The sequence below is a fragment of the Plasmodium knowlesi genome, assembly GCF_000006355.2.
Source record: "Plasmodium knowlesi strain H genome assembly, chromosome: 10".
Classification (NCBI taxonomy): domain Eukaryota; phylum Apicomplexa; class Aconoidasida; order Haemosporida; family Plasmodiidae; genus Plasmodium; species Plasmodium knowlesi.
The window spans coordinates 631,276-646,843 of record NC_011911.2 but is presented as its reverse complement, the minus strand read 5'-3'; the positions used below and the strand labels follow the sequence as shown (position 1 = coordinate 646,843).

The 15,568-nt window shown below is 36.3% G+C and overlaps 2 protein-coding genes across 2 annotated transcripts in view; one reads left to right on the top strand and one right to left on the bottom strand.

The window, feature by feature from the left end:
* The window catches only part of PKNH_1014200 (SICAvar, type I), a gene marked incomplete at both ends in the record, with an annotated part of 28,692 nt that extends 19,318 nt beyond the window's left edge, over positions 1 to 9,374 (top strand). The window contains 9 exons of the mRNA XM_039114100.1: positions 23 to 628; positions 1,838 to 2,488; positions 2,665 to 3,190; positions 3,833 to 3,924; positions 4,099 to 4,722; positions 5,844 to 6,512; positions 7,125 to 7,883; positions 8,085 to 8,735; positions 8,961 to 9,374. Coding sequence (XP_038969720.1) covers positions 23 to 628; positions 1,838 to 2,488; positions 2,665 to 3,190; positions 3,833 to 3,924; positions 4,099 to 4,722; positions 5,844 to 6,512; positions 7,125 to 7,883; positions 8,085 to 8,735; positions 8,961 to 9,374 — 4,992 coding nt within the window. The remainder of the gene's footprint in view (positions 1 to 22; positions 629 to 1,837; positions 2,489 to 2,664; positions 3,191 to 3,832; positions 3,925 to 4,098; positions 4,723 to 5,843; positions 6,513 to 7,124; positions 7,884 to 8,084; positions 8,736 to 8,960) is intronic.
* A 1,333-nt stretch (positions 9,375 to 10,707) lies between these two features.
* Positions 10,708 to 13,525, bottom strand: PKNH_1014100 (KIR protein; the record flags this gene model as incomplete). Its single annotated transcript, XM_002259587.1, has 4 exons — positions 10,708 to 11,040; positions 11,546 to 12,325; positions 12,470 to 13,136; positions 13,515 to 13,525. The coding sequence occupies 4 exons, from the start codon at positions 13,523 to 13,525 to the stop codon at positions 10,708 to 10,710; spliced, it is 1,791 nt and encodes a 596-aa protein (XP_002259623.1).
* Positions 13,526 to 15,568: the final 2,043 nt, after the last annotated feature.

Here is a 15,568-nt window from a genome sequence, read left to right as displayed (position 1 = left end):
CTTTTCCTTTTCTATATTGAAGGATTTCTGGAGCAGCAATGTCAGGGACAAATTGAACAGTCTCTTCTCTAATACGCTAGACAATGGTAGCACCACAGATGCCTACTGCAGCGGCATTTCGGGCTCAGATAATGCAAATAAAGAAGCTTGCAAACACATGGCAAAATTGTTGAATCAAATGTACCAAAATTCAGATGGTAGCTCTGACAAATATTCTGATCAAATTATAAAATGTGCTTTGTTAAAAGCTTATGCTAAAAAATTAAAAGAAAAAGCAGAAGAAAAAGGATTTTGTAGCATAGAAAGTGGTCTAAAGGAAGCTTTTAAGAATAGTAAAACCATTATGGGGAGTGCGTCAGATCAATGTACAGCTAGTAATACCAATAATTGTTTTGAATGCAATTGGACGGACAATACTGATGACGACCTTAAAAGTTGCACCATTCCCAATGGCAACGGCCAAGACGAAGTAAAGGACAATGTGGTTAAATTGTTCCCGAAGAACGACAAAACCAAGGACACCGAAATACATAAAACCTTAACTGATTTTAATAATAAAAACCCCCTCTGTGAGCGTCTCCAATGTTTAGCATCTCGAGTTCAGCTGACCATGGGAAGCAAGCGTGCGGTAAGTAGAATAAAAAGAAAAGGAATTAAAAAAAAAAAAAAAAAAGAAAAAAAATTCAGATTCCGGGTTCAGGAAGACGGTTGTAGGGGTATTGGAGTAAGGTTTTAGGGTATAGGAGTAAGGTTGCAGGGTATAGGAGTAACGTCGTAGGGTACAGTAGTAAGGTTCTATGGGTATAAGAATAACGTTACAGGGGTATAGGAAGAAGGTTGCAGGGTGTTAGAATAAGGTTGTTGAGGTGTGGGAGTAAGGTTTTAGGGTATAGGAGTAACGTCTGAGGGGTATAGGAGTACATTTTGAGGGGTATAGGAGTAAATTTTGAGGGGTATAGGAGTAAATTTTGAGGGGTATAGGAGTAACGTTTGAGGGGTATAGGAGTAACGTTTGAGGGGTATAGGAGTAACGTTTGAGGGGTATAGGAGTAACGTTTGAGGGGTATAGGAGTAAGGTTTTAGGGTATAGGAGTAAGGTTTTAGGGTATAGGAGTAACGTCGTAGGGTACAGTAGTAAGGTTCTATGGGTATAAGAATAACGTTACAGGGGTATAGGAAGAAGGTTGCAGGGTGTTAGAATAAGGTTGTTGAGGTGTGGGAGTAAGGTTTTAGGGTATAGGAGTAACGTCTGAGGGGTATAGGAGTACATTTTGAGGGATATAGGAGTAAATTTTGAGGGGTATAGGAGTAACGTTTGAGGGGTATAGGAGTAACGTTTGAGGGGTATAGGAGTATCGTTTGAGGGGTATAGGAGTAACGTTTGAGGGGTATAGGAGTAAGGTTTTAGGGTATAGGAGTAAGGTTTTAGGGTATAGGAGTAAGGTTTTAGGGTATAGGAATAAGGTTTTAGGGATAAAAGAGTAAGGTTGTACGGTATAGGAGTAAGGTTTTAGGTTATAGGAGTGAGGTTCTAGGGTTACTGGAGTAAGGTTCCGGGGTTTAAGAGTAAGGTTCAGGGGTTAGCTTTAGTTATTTTAGAGGGTGAGAGGAAAAACTTCTCGCTGACAGTGACTGGATACTACACACCAACCGGATGGCAGGGAATCCAAAAACGTACACTACACCCCAACACGAAACAGAAAAAGAAAAAAAGAAAAAAAGAAAAAGAATGTACACTTATACATATACATGTATGTATATGTATAAGTATATACATATACATATGTATATGTACATATATATATATATATATATATATATTACTCCACTTATACAGGACGACTTCTGGAAGTTGGATAGCGGCGAAGTCGCCAAACTATGGAAAGAATTGTCCACAGCAATGACGAATAATGGCACAACAATAAGCGGAACTGATTGTGATAATGTGAATGATGCAAATAGTGGCAGTAGAGAAGCAACTCATTCTGAAAAGACGGCATGCAAATTTTTGCATGCGGGCTTAAAACAGCTGTATGGGACGCCGTCGCCGTCAGGCGACGACGTCCTATCTAAGAAATACCCATCGTTTAGACAAACGATGGGTTGTTTTTTACTTCACGCTTATGCACAACATATGAAAGAAAAGGCTGTTTGTGATATTGACGGGGGGATAAGCAAAGCATTTAATGCGTGGCAAGACCTCAGTAGGAAAGCACCTGATACTTGCAATGGCAGTGACAAAATTTGCATTCCATGCAAATGGGAAGAAGAGCAATTTGGCAAATGCACAGTTGACGGACATGGTACTGGCCAAAATGATAAGGTTGAGGACAAATTGAAGGACATCGTTAAGAAGGACGACTCCAAAATAGTAGACATGGCAAAGGAAGTAAATAATGTGACAGAACTTTGCGACCAAGTCCAATGTGTAGCGGCCCGCTGGAGGAAACATGATAAGAATAAAGAAAAAGGGATCCCCCGTAATTGGGTAATCAAATAACCATTACACATATGCATATGTACATATATATATATATACTCACATATACATGTACATCTATGTATATGTCTATATGTATATACATATGTATACATATATATGCGCTATGCATATGTATATATATATATATATATATATATATATATATAATACTTCAACTGTAGGATAACGTTTGGAAGGCAATCCCAAATGAAGTAACCTCCCTCAGCGAAGCTCTCAAGGAGGCCACAACTGAGAATAAGAGGACAGAATTTGAGAAATATTGCAACGGTCTCCAAGGGCAGAATGGAAAGGAAGTTGATAAGGAGGCTTGCCTCCTTATAGCAGCAGGATTAAAAAGTCTCTACGACATCAACGATAAGGACGACATTAATGCATCGTTCCAAAGAACGATGCGTTGTGTTTTATTAAATTCCATTGCAGATAAATTAGAAAAAGAAGAATTTCCATGTAAAGAGGAAAGGAGTGTAACGGAAGGGATAAATTGGGCATTTAATACGAAGAATGATGAAATTAAGCAGGCAAGTGAAGGTTGCAAGGATGATAATGTTAAGTGTTTTACGTGTGTTAGGGAAAGGAATTTAATGAATTGCACATTGAATAATGACGATAAGAATGTAAAGGAAAAAGTAGAACCCATGCTAGATCAAAATGCTACACTCAAGAAAGAATCTCTGGAGAAGACCATATGTAAGTAGACATTTTTTTTTCTCTCCTCCAACCTACCAATAACAAATATATGACCATTCCACATCCATTCCACATCCATTCACATCCATTCCACATCCATTCACATCCACCTTCATCCATTTCCAAAACAAACAAACAACAACAAAACAAAAACAACAAAAACCAACGAACAAAAACAAAAATACAACAACAAAAACAACAAAAATACAAAGACATAAACAAAAACAGAAACAATTTGTTCTATATATATATATATATATATATATATACCTATATATATATGTATATGCATATATGTATAGACGTATATATGTATATATATATATATGTATAAATGTATATATGTATATGTATATCTGTATATCTGTATATATGTATATGTATATATGTATATGCATATATGTATAGACGTATATATGTATATATATATATATGTATAAATGTATATATGTATATGTATATCTGTATATCTGTATATATGTATATGTATATATGTATATGCATATATGTATAGACGTATATATGTATATATATATATATGTATAAATGTACATATATAGTCGTACATATGTATATGTATGTATATATATATATATGTGTACATATGTATGTGTCTATGTGTTCATCTGTGTCTGCTTATAGGTAAACCGTGTACAGAAGACAAGAGCAACCCGTGTCAACAACTTCAGTGCATAGGTGATAAGTGGAAAAAGAATAGAGTGGAAAATAACTACGTAAGTGTCACTATTTTTCTATTGCACTTGAACTGTCTGTATTAGACTATGTGCATTGTACATATATGTATGTACATATGTATATATATATATATATATATATATATATATATATATATATATATATATATATATATATATATATATATATATATACCTGTCCTATATGTTCAGGACAAAATTGGAGAGGAGTTCAAGACGGAATTAACAAAACTCCTGGGAAGCATGAAAAGCAATCAGGACAATGTTGGCACATACTGCAACCAGAACATTAGTAGTAAAGACTGGGAAACTGGTGCAGCCGGGGACGCCAATAGAACTGCATGCCAACTTGTTGCCGCAGGGCTAGAACATATATCTAAAATTAAGCGAACGCATAACCCAGGTCCAACAGATGAGGAGAAGAACCCTTACGATAACCAAGAGTTCCATCAAGTCGCTTCTTGCTTAATGTTAAACGCTGTTGTAAAAGAAATGAAGAAAAGGAGCAAAATTTGCAACATAGATGAGGGTATTCGGACAGCCTTTGCGGCGGCACCAAAAATTAGAACCAAACACTGTAACAGGGAACCCTGCATTGAGTGCACGCTCACGGACAAATATGATGAGTGCTCCTTTGATAAAGAGCAGAAGGAGAAAGTAAAACCTAAATTGGAAGCACCACTCACAGAGGAAGAAGCCAACGTGCAGACCGCTCTCTCCCCAATAACTGACACACCAGGAAATAAGGGTCCCTCTTTATGCAAGCGTCTCCAATGTTTATCCTCTAGAGTTGAGGCATCAGGACAAAGCACTGCGGTAAGTAGAAAAAGGAATAAAGAAAAAGCAAAAAAGAAAGAAAAGAAGAAGGAATAAAAAGAAAAAGGAAAAAAAAACATTCAGATTCCGGGTTTAGGAATGAAGGTTGTTGGGGTGTTAGAATAAGGTTGTGGGAGTGTTAGAATAATGTTATATGGTTTTTGGAGGAAGGTGGTGGGACTGTTGGAATAGGTCTGTAGGGGTGTTAGAATAATGTTGTAGGGGTATTAGAATAAGGTGGTAAGGTTGTTAGAATAAGGTGCTGAGGGTGTTAGAATAAGGTGATAAGGGTGTCAGAATAAGGTGATAAGGGTGTTAGAATAAGGTGGTAAGGGTGTTAGAATAAGGTGATAAGGGTGTTAGAATAAGGTGCTGAGGGTGTGAGAATAAGGTGGTAAGGGTGTTAGAATAAGGTTGTAGGGGTGTCAGAATAGCGTCTTAGGGGTGTCAGAATAGCGTCTTAGGGGTGTCAGAATAGGGTCTTAGGGGTGTCAGAATGGGGTCTTAGGGGTGTCAGAATAGGGTCCTAGGGGTGTCAGAATAAGGTGGTAAGGGTGTTAGAATAGGGTCTTAGGGGTGTCAGAATAGGGTCTTAGGGGTGTCAGAATAGGGTCTTAGGGGTGTCAGAATAGGGTCTTAGGGGTGTCAGAACAGGGTCTTAGGGGTGTCAGAATAAGGTCTTAGGGGTATTATAATGAGGTTTCAGGGTATTGGAATAAGGATTCAAGGTATTGGAATAAGGTTTTAGGGGTATAGGAATGAGGTTTCAGGGTTTAGGAGTAAGGTTTCAGGGTATTGGAATAAGGTTTCAGGGTTTAGGAATAAGGTTCAGGGGTTAGCTTTAGCTGCTTTAGGGGGGGAGAGGAAAGACTCCTCGCCGACAGAGACCGGATACTACACACCAACCGGATACTACATACTAACCGGATGGCAGAAAACAGGATGGAAAAAGAAAAAAAAAGAAAAGAAAAAGAAAAGACAAAGCATGTACACTTATACATATACATGTATGTATATGTATATACATATACATATGTATATGTATATATGCATATGCATTTATGCATATGCATATATATATATATATATATATATATATATATATATATTATTCTTTACAGAAGGACTTCTGGGAGAAGAATGGCGACGTAGGAAAGCTGTGGACAGAATTGTCCACAGCAATGACAAAGGATGGCAAAACGGATCAGAATGGATGTGATCAAATGTATGATAATGGCAGTGGCACTGGTGGCACCCCAGGTGCCACCAGACAAGCAACTAACCCTGAAAAGAGGGCATGCAATTATTTGTATGTCGGCTTAAACCAACTGTACAATCCGCCGACGACGGGGACGCCGCCTTCGACAGGAACTAACATCCTATCTGAGCACCAATCCTTGAGACACACAGTGGGTTGTTTTCTTCTTAAGGAATATGCAAAGAAAATGGAAAAAGAATCCAAGTGTGTTATCAATTCCGGTTTAAAGAAAGCTTTCGGCACTGCTGGTAAAAATTTAATTGGGGGACAATGCAAATGGGATGACGAGGACTATGGCAAATGCACAATTACTACATCTGGCACAAATGGCAAAACAGAACAAACGCCAGTAAAGAACAAATTAGACCAAGTTAAGAACAAAATTGAGGGCACCGCAAAAGAGATTCTACCGAAAATAAATGAAATGAATAAGTTATGCGATTATATTAGATGTGCCGGACCCAAATGGTTCAAAAACAGGGCAACACCGAACGGTAATAGTGGTGGTACTCCTACTCCCACGAAGAATTGGGTAAGTATTACTAAAAAAAACACAACACTTAGTGGGAATGGAATGAATATTTAAAAAAAAAAAAAAGAAAAAAAAAAAAAATTCTTCTGATTCCGTGTTCAGAAGTAAGGTTGTAAGGGTATTAGATTAAGGTATTAGGGGTATAGGAGTAAGGTTTTAGGGTATAAGAGTAAGGTTTTAGGGTATAAGAGTAAGGTTTTAGGGGTATAGGAGTAAGGTTTTAGGGTTATTGGAGTAAGGTTCCAGGGTTCAGGACTCAGGTTCCGGGGTTAGCTTTAGCTGCTTCAGGGGGGGAGAGGAAAGACTCCTCGCCGACAGAGACCGGATACTACATACTAACCGGATGGCCGAGGGGAACCCCGATGGCACACTAACCGGATACTACACCAACCGAATATTACACCAACCGGATACTATACACCAACCGGATACTATGCACCAACCGGATACTACACCAACCGGATATTACACCAACCGGATACTACACCAACTGGATACTACACCAACCGGATAATACACCAACCGGATACTACACCAACCGGATACTACACCAACCGGATACTACACCAACCGGATACTACATATATATAACCTTCTCTTTTTCTTTTACAGTGTGACTTTTGGGATACGACTGTTAAAGATGCACTGAAGAAAATGTTCGACAATGTCGCCTCCGAAGGAGGGAAGAAAGTAAATAACTCGAATACCACAATCTGCCAACAGTTCGGTGATGGTAATGAGGATAGTGTTGAAAGAAAAGCTTGTAATCATATCACGGCAGGACTAAAATACATTTCTGAAGCCGAAGGTGTCGCCAACGGCGGCACCCAGATTGCAACTGCAAAGGCGGATGACAAGTTTTTTAAACAAACTATGATGTGCGCAGCACTTAATCTTTACGCAACTAAAATAAGAGATGAGTTGACTGATAAATGTCCCATTGATGAATCTAAAATACAAGATATGTTCACTAAATGGAATCTACAAAATAATAAATCTTCGTCTTCATGTAATGGAGGTGGTAGTACTAATGTTTGTTTTGAATGTCAAAGGGAAGAAAATTTTGGTCCTTGCAACCTCCTCGTTGATAAAGACTTAATTGCAGCATCCTCATCAGGTGGAAATGAACCTTGCAATAATAACGACAACAGAAAAGAAGTCAAAAACGAAATAAACAATCTCCTCGAATCCAAAGACAACAACTCATCTCAATCCAACCCCAACTCTACCATTAAATCCAACATAGGGACCACCTTAACTACTATCACTGAAATGGCCTCTTCTTTCTGTACTCAACTCCAATGCGCAATAAAAAAAAAACTAAAGAGCAGAAGTGGACAAGCAACCTCAAGCGGAACAACACAACCTTGGGTAAGGGGCGATAGACAACTACATATATATATATATATTCATATATATACGTCCATATATACGTATATATATGTATATACATATGTACATATGTATATGTATATATGTATATGTATACACATATGTGTATACATATGTGTATACATATACATATATATTTTTTTTTTTCTTACTTTCTTTTTTTTTTTGTTCTATGTTTAGAATACCTTGAAGACTGAAATCGTGACGGAATTAACAGCACTTTTAAATAATATGAACGACGCTACAAAGCAGAAAGAAGTTGAACAATACTGCAAAAACGACACTAATTGGAATAATAAGGGCCATACAGAAAGGCGAACAAATAGAGCAGCTTGTTTGCATTTTGCTGCAGGACTGCAGCACATTTATGGCCGTCCCAACGGCCAAAAGAAGGGCCAGTTTAATGGCCCATCGTTTGGACAAACGATGGGTTGTTTATTTCTTAAAGAGTATGCAAAACAATTAAAAGTAATGGCAGATAAAGAAAAAAAGTATAAGGTACATCCTCTTTGTGAAATAGATAAGGGCATAGATCACGCTTTTAGCAAAAGTGAAAAAATTATGAAAGACACATCTCCATGCAACAAGAATGGTAATTCTTGTTTTGAATGCAAATGGAATGATAACGATTATGATGATTGCAAAATTGGCAATGATAAAGTAAAGACCAATGTGGAAACATTGTTCAAGCACGACGAAAACAAAAAACATATGCAACAAACATTAGAGAATACAGTTTGTCCCATCCTTCTTACGGATATCCTTACCCCTTTTCTTCCTTTGGCTCCTGTGTCTATTGGCCTTTCTGCTATGGCTTATTATCTTTGGAAGGTAAGATAAAAAAAAAAAAAAAAAAAAAAAAAAAATTTTTTTAATGGTTCAAAGGAAAAAAAAAATTTCAATGGACAAAATTAATTGTTAAAAGGAAAAAAAAAAAAATTTTTAATGGTTAAAAAAAAAAAAAAAAAAATTAAAATAAATGTGTAAAAATAATATTTCACAATCTTCTTAACAAAAATATCCTCCCTTTTTTTTTTTTTTTTTTTTTTTTTGTAGTATTTTGGTCCTCTCGGTAAAGGAGGAGCACGTTTCAGAAGATCTCCTGCTGAAATTCCTGGTTCATCGGTACAGGAACAAGTCCTCGGTCATGTGCATGAAGGTGCTGCACATGAATATCAATTGGTGAAGGAACGAAAACCTCGTTCTGCTCCAACAAGAACAAAACGTTCTGGTCCCGTGAATCGCCGCACGATTATTGAAATTCATTTTGAAGTGTTGGACGAATGTCAAAAAGGAGACACACAATTGAACCAGAAGGATTTTCTGGAACTTTTGGTTCAAGAATTCATGGGATCCGAATTTATGGAAGAAGAACAGGTTCCTATGGAAGAGGTTCTTATGGAAGCGGTTCCTATGGAAAGTATTCCAATGGAACGTGTTCCAAATTTAGGTTCCGGGTTACTGGTTTAAGGTTCAGTGTTTAGGATTCACAGTTTAGGATTCACAGTTTAGGGTTTAGGGTTTAGGGTTTAGGGTTCAGGGTTTTAGGGTTTAGGGTTTAGGGTTCAGGGTTTTAGGGTTTAGGGTTTAGGGTTCAGGGTTTTAGGGTTTAGGGTTCAGGGTTTTAGGGTTTAGGGTTCAGGGTTTAGGGTTTAGGGTTCAGGGTTTAGGGTTTAGGGTTCAGGGTTTAGGGTTCAGGTTTCAGGTTTAGGTTTCAGGTTTAGGTTTCAGGTTTTAGGTTTCAGGGTTTAGGGTTCAGGGTTTATGATTTAGGAGTGGAGTAAATATGTGATAAGAAGAATATTGATTTAACACCTCTTTGTCTTTTTTTTTTTTTTTATGTGATATACACATATAATTAGTTAGGATATTTGTTTTACTTTTTTAATTTTTTTTAACTTCTTTTATTATTTTTTTTTTATCTTCATTTTTGTAATGTTTGATAGTGCTCATATGTTCAATGTATAATGAATATGAGATCCTAAAGAGGAAAAAAAAAAAAAAAAAAAAAAAAAAAAGATTTTTTCTTCCAAATTTTATTCTCATTTTGTTTACAACTTTTTTTTTTTGGTGAAAGGACACCTTTTGTTTATATAGAAAAAAAAAAAAACGTTCTTCTTTTTTTTTAAGAACATTATTATTTTTTTTTTAAGAACACAATTTTTTTTTTTTTTTCTCATTATTTGCTTCTTTTTTTTTTTTTTTTTTTTTTTTATTTTATTTTATTTTTTTTAAAGTTCTAATTATATGAATGTTTTAGCGTTCTTCCACACTTTTTTGCGCGGAAACCGTAATATAGTGCCCGCGCGCGGATGTCCCATACACTTTTTTACGAGAATAGGATATAACACCTATTGGGGGCAACTTTTCGCAACGATGGAAACATAATTTAAGGAAAAAAAGAAATAAATAAATAAAAAAAATTAAAAAAAAAAAAAGAAAAAAAAAAAATGTGTGTTCTTAAAAAAAAAAGAAGAATGTTTTTTTTTTTTTTTTTCTATAAACAAAAAGGTGTCCTTTCCCCCAAAAAAAAAAAAAAAATAAAAGGTTGCAAACAAAATGAGAAATTAAGGTGGAAGAAAGAAAACTTTTTTTTTTCTTTTTTTTTCTTTCTCTATAGGCTCTCATATTGATTACACATGAACATAAACAATTTAGTACAGAAAAATAATAAAAAAAAATAATAATAAAATAAGAAGAAAGGAATCGTCCTTTTGTTCTTTATATTTTATAAATTGTGCGTGGTTCTGTATGCCTTCCCTTCAGGAAGGGTTTTTTTGGGACACCCTATTTAATGTTACATTCAACGTTCCATACTATGATAACTAATATTTTGGCCCCTTCTATTATTTCCTCTTCCCCTTTTTTTTCTCGGTAATGGTGGTGATCGCGATGGTCCATCTTCATCATATAAAATAGAACTGTTTTCTGTTGAAGTTGTTGTTAAATTAGATGATGAACCTGCTAGTGTGGAATATTCTGTTGGATCTATTGTTGTTGAGCCGTTTTCCGTGTAATATTCAGTGAAATTTTCCATTTCCGTGCTAGAATTCGGTTCGAATGCTGTTCTTCTCATTCTGGTTCCATTTCCGCCTCTTAAGAAGAATTTACGTATTCCAGATGGTAAAAGATCATACTGAAGAAATTTGTGAATGAAAAAAAGAAGAGAATGTAAAAATATATATCATATATACATACATATATGTACGTATGTATATATATGTAGGCATAATGTGGTATATATAGATGTGTATATAATAAATACAGTCTATTCTATATATTTCTATTCTTATTTAAAATTTTTTTATTTTACTATTTAATTTTTTTTTTTTTTTAATTTAATTTTTTTTTTTTTTTTTTTTAAATTAAATTTTTTTTTTTTTTGAAGGTAAAGAAGAAGGAAATAAATAATAAAATACAATTATTATTTATATTATTACACTATAATTATAGTAAACAATTATAATGAACAATTATTGTTATTACAATTACACTTTGTACTTTGTAATTAGCATTTACAATTACAATTATAGTTATGTAGTTGTAATTATGTAATTATGTAGTTGTAATTATGTAATTATGTAGTTATGTAGTTGTAATTATGTAGTTATGTAGTTGTAATTATGTAGTTGTAGTTTTACCTTGTAAGAAAGGAAAGCCGCTAATGGTAATCCTAGCGTGAATAATGTACCACCCACGGCAGAGCCGGTGATTGCGGCGGTAGAGTCTGTGGTGGACGGGGGGGATATATTTTTTAGGGAAGACTTTAATTGTAGCAGTTCATCATAACTATGCTGAGCAAGCATGGTTTTAAGATCATTACACCATAGTTTATTAGTATTACTCTGACCTTCCTTCTGTAGTGGGCATTCTGCGTTCATATTTTCGTAGGCTGAAAGGACTTTTTCCAAATAACTAGAATAGTGTTTAGCACAGGAAAATCCAGCGCCCTGGGGATTTTCCACATATTGTTTTATAGTTCCGTGGTCCTTAGAATAATCATATATTAATTTCATATTTTCGAAAATGTCGATATTGTCAATGTTGTCGTGCTCGTATATATTAGTGCAGCCATCATTAATACCAAATTTCGCCAATTCATCGTATATCGCCTTCATAAGTGAGGAGAAAATTTGAACTTCCCCCCGTACACTAGATAATATACCACCTAACCAAAAATAGAAATAACGACAATGTTCCCCGCCTGACAATGTACTTCTCCCTAACCCATTTGCGTAACACCACGTATTTATAATTTTATCCGCATAATGCGGTGTTCCCTGATACTGCCTCAGTGAATTTTCTATTGCAGCCTTCGTTGTTGTTTCCTTAGTGAGTACAGAACTAATATTACATTTATCTGTTACATTAAGAAGTGAAAGATATCCCAAATTTGAAGGTAAGTGCTTCAAACATTGTTCCTAAAAATATAACATGAACAGGCAAGTGAAATATGCAAGAATGGACGCTCCTATGCATGCCTCCCCAATTTTATTACATTAGGTACAAAGTGCTACATGCACATTCATATAAACCCAACATTAACGGGAAATAACCCCTAATACCTGTTCCCTCTCGGCCTTCAAAGTAGACTCGAACTTGGGAATTATGCCATATATTAACCCTAATAAATGCTCGGGGCTGCCCTGATCATTTTCCTCTGCAATTCCTACACACTCGCCATCATTAATCTGCGAATTCCTACAATGTTCCTTCACCTCTGCACATGCTCTGGCAAGGTCCCTTAAGTATGTCGCATATCTTTCGCAACTGATTTGGTCATTTGCCCCCTGTTCTTTCAAAGTACTATCATGGGTTAAATTATACAGGGACCACCTTTCCATGAATTCAAACAGTTTCTTACCACTCTCACTCTTTTCCATTTCACATGATTTCCCCTGTAAGACTGATCCTAATAATTCCCCCACTTTCTCCATAGTTTGTTTAAATAAACTGTCATCCCTTAACCGTCTATATAGTATACTCCCCACTACATAATATATAAGATGGCAGCGAGCATGCGGATCGGCACTGGAATTATATATGTTAGATAAACAACACGAGCCCTGTGAAATATCATCCAATAGATCCTTATCATAGTAGTTTGGCATTAAAACTGTCCTCAGTTCTTCCCCATAACGCTCCAATTCCGTCCGTGTGACACTGCACTGGAGCCCCCCTGTGTTCTGCTCGTCGGCCATATTCTCTAAGGGCGAATCGACCAACATGCAACTGTATAAATATAATTCCAACAATATACATATATATACCTCCCTGCTGCTGAACGTTGCAACATGGGTGGAATATATATATCTATGTGCCACTACAGTACATTTCTGTATTTACTTCCATTATTTCAATAAGGAGGAATAATCCTCCTATTGGTTATGTCCTTATTGTTTTTATTTATAGGATATATATATACATATATACATATATATATATACGTATATGTATACATATATATATATATATATATATATATATATATATATATATATATATATATATATATACATATATATATACATATACAAATGTATATATACTTATATAATGAATTCTACATTAAAAGAAAGGGACTCCTTCTCCCCCCCTTACTACACTTACTTCGACCTCATACATTTATTAATTTAATAATTATGGAATTCCCTCTTCCCTCCTATTTCCTTTAAACATTCTTCTATTCTTTTCTCTTCTGACATTCCTTAAAATTCCTTAAAACAATCTTTTTCCTAACATTATTCAACTTTTTACTTAAATTCATCCTTTTCACATTAAAACTTCACATTATTCACATTAAAACATCAACTTCTTCAAATTAAAAAAATGAATTTCTGTTCCTTAAAATCATAGTTCCTTCTTTTTCTATCCATTTCTAATAAAATTTCATCCCACCTTCCTTATCAAACATTATTTCTTCCTCCTTACTTTCTTCCTTTTTTTTCTTATATACTTTTCATTTTTATTACTTCCACTTCTTTTATTTCTTCTCTAATTTATTTTTCCTTTATTTTTTTTTATTACTTCCTTTACTTCTCATTCTGGAACATACTTCAGTTTTTCATCCTTAAGATAGAAATTTTACCATTCTATTATTCGATATTGGAAATAAAAAAAAAGTTTACACCAAGATGATTTCATTCATACATAATCATACCCCAAATGTACTCACATCCCTCTAAATTCATTCAGTTACACTGAAACACTGAACCCTAAACTGTGAACCCTAAACCCTGAACCCTAAACCCATGAACCCTAAAGCCTAAACCCTAAACCCTAAGCCGTGAGACCCTAAACCATGAACCCTAAACACTAAACCCTAAACCCTGAACCTGAGACCATGAACCTGAAACCCTAAACCCTAAAACATTAATCCCTGAATCCTAAACCTTAAACCCTAAACCCTAAAACATTAATCCCTGAATCCTAAACCTTAAACCCTAAACCCTGAACCCTAAACCCTAAACCCTTTACCCTAAACCCTAAACCCTAAAACCCTGAACCCTAAACCCTGAACCCTAAACCCTGAACCCTAAAACCTAAACCCTGAACCCTAAACCCTGAAAACTAAACCCTGAACCCTAAACACTAAACCCTAAACCCTAAAACATTAATCCCTGAATCCTAAACCTTAAACCCTAAACCCTAAAACATTAATCCCTGAATCCTAAACCTTAAACCCTAAACCCTGAACCCTAAACCCTAAACCCTTTACCCTAAACCCTAAACCCTAAAACCCTGAACCCTAAACCCTGAACCCTAAACCCTGAACCCTAAAACCTAAACCCTGAACCCTAAACCCTGAAAACTAAACCCTGAACCCTAAACACTAAACCCCTAAACCCTGAACCCTAAACACTAAACCCCTAAACCCTGAACCCTGAACCCTGAACCCTGAACCCTGAACCCTGAACCCTGAACCCACAACCCTAAACCCTAAACCCTGAACCCACAACCCTAAACCCTAAACCCTAAACCCTAAACCCGGAACCCGGAACCCGGAACCCGGAATCATACACCTATACACTGAACGCTAAACTCGGAACCCGGAACCCAGAATCTTACTCCTATACACTGAAACCTAATCCCGGAACCTGGAATCCTACTCTTATACACTGAACCCATGAACCCTGAACCCTGAACCCTGAACCCTGAACCCTGAACCCTGAACCCTGAACCCTGAACCCTGAACCCTGAACCCTGAACCCTGAACCCTGAACCCTGAACCCTGAACCCTGAACCCTGAACCCTGAACCCTGAACCCTGAACCCTGAACCCTGAACCCTGAACCCTGAACCCTGAACCCTGAACCCTGAACCCTGAACCCTGAACCCTGAACCCTGAACCCTGAACCCTGAACCCTGAACCCTGAACCCTGAACCCTGAACCCGGAAACCTAAACACTAAACCCTAAACCCTGAACCCGGAACCCTAAACGCTAAACCCTAAACCCTAAACCTTAAACCCTGAACCCTAAACCCTAAACCCTAAACCCTAAATCCTGAAACCTAAACCCTCAAACCCTAAAACCTGAACCCTAAACCCTGAACCCTAAATCCTGAACCCTAAACCCCTAAACCCTGAACCCTGAAGCCTAAACCCTGAACCCTAAACCCTGAACCCTAAACCCTGAACCCTAAACCCTGAACCCTAAACCCTGA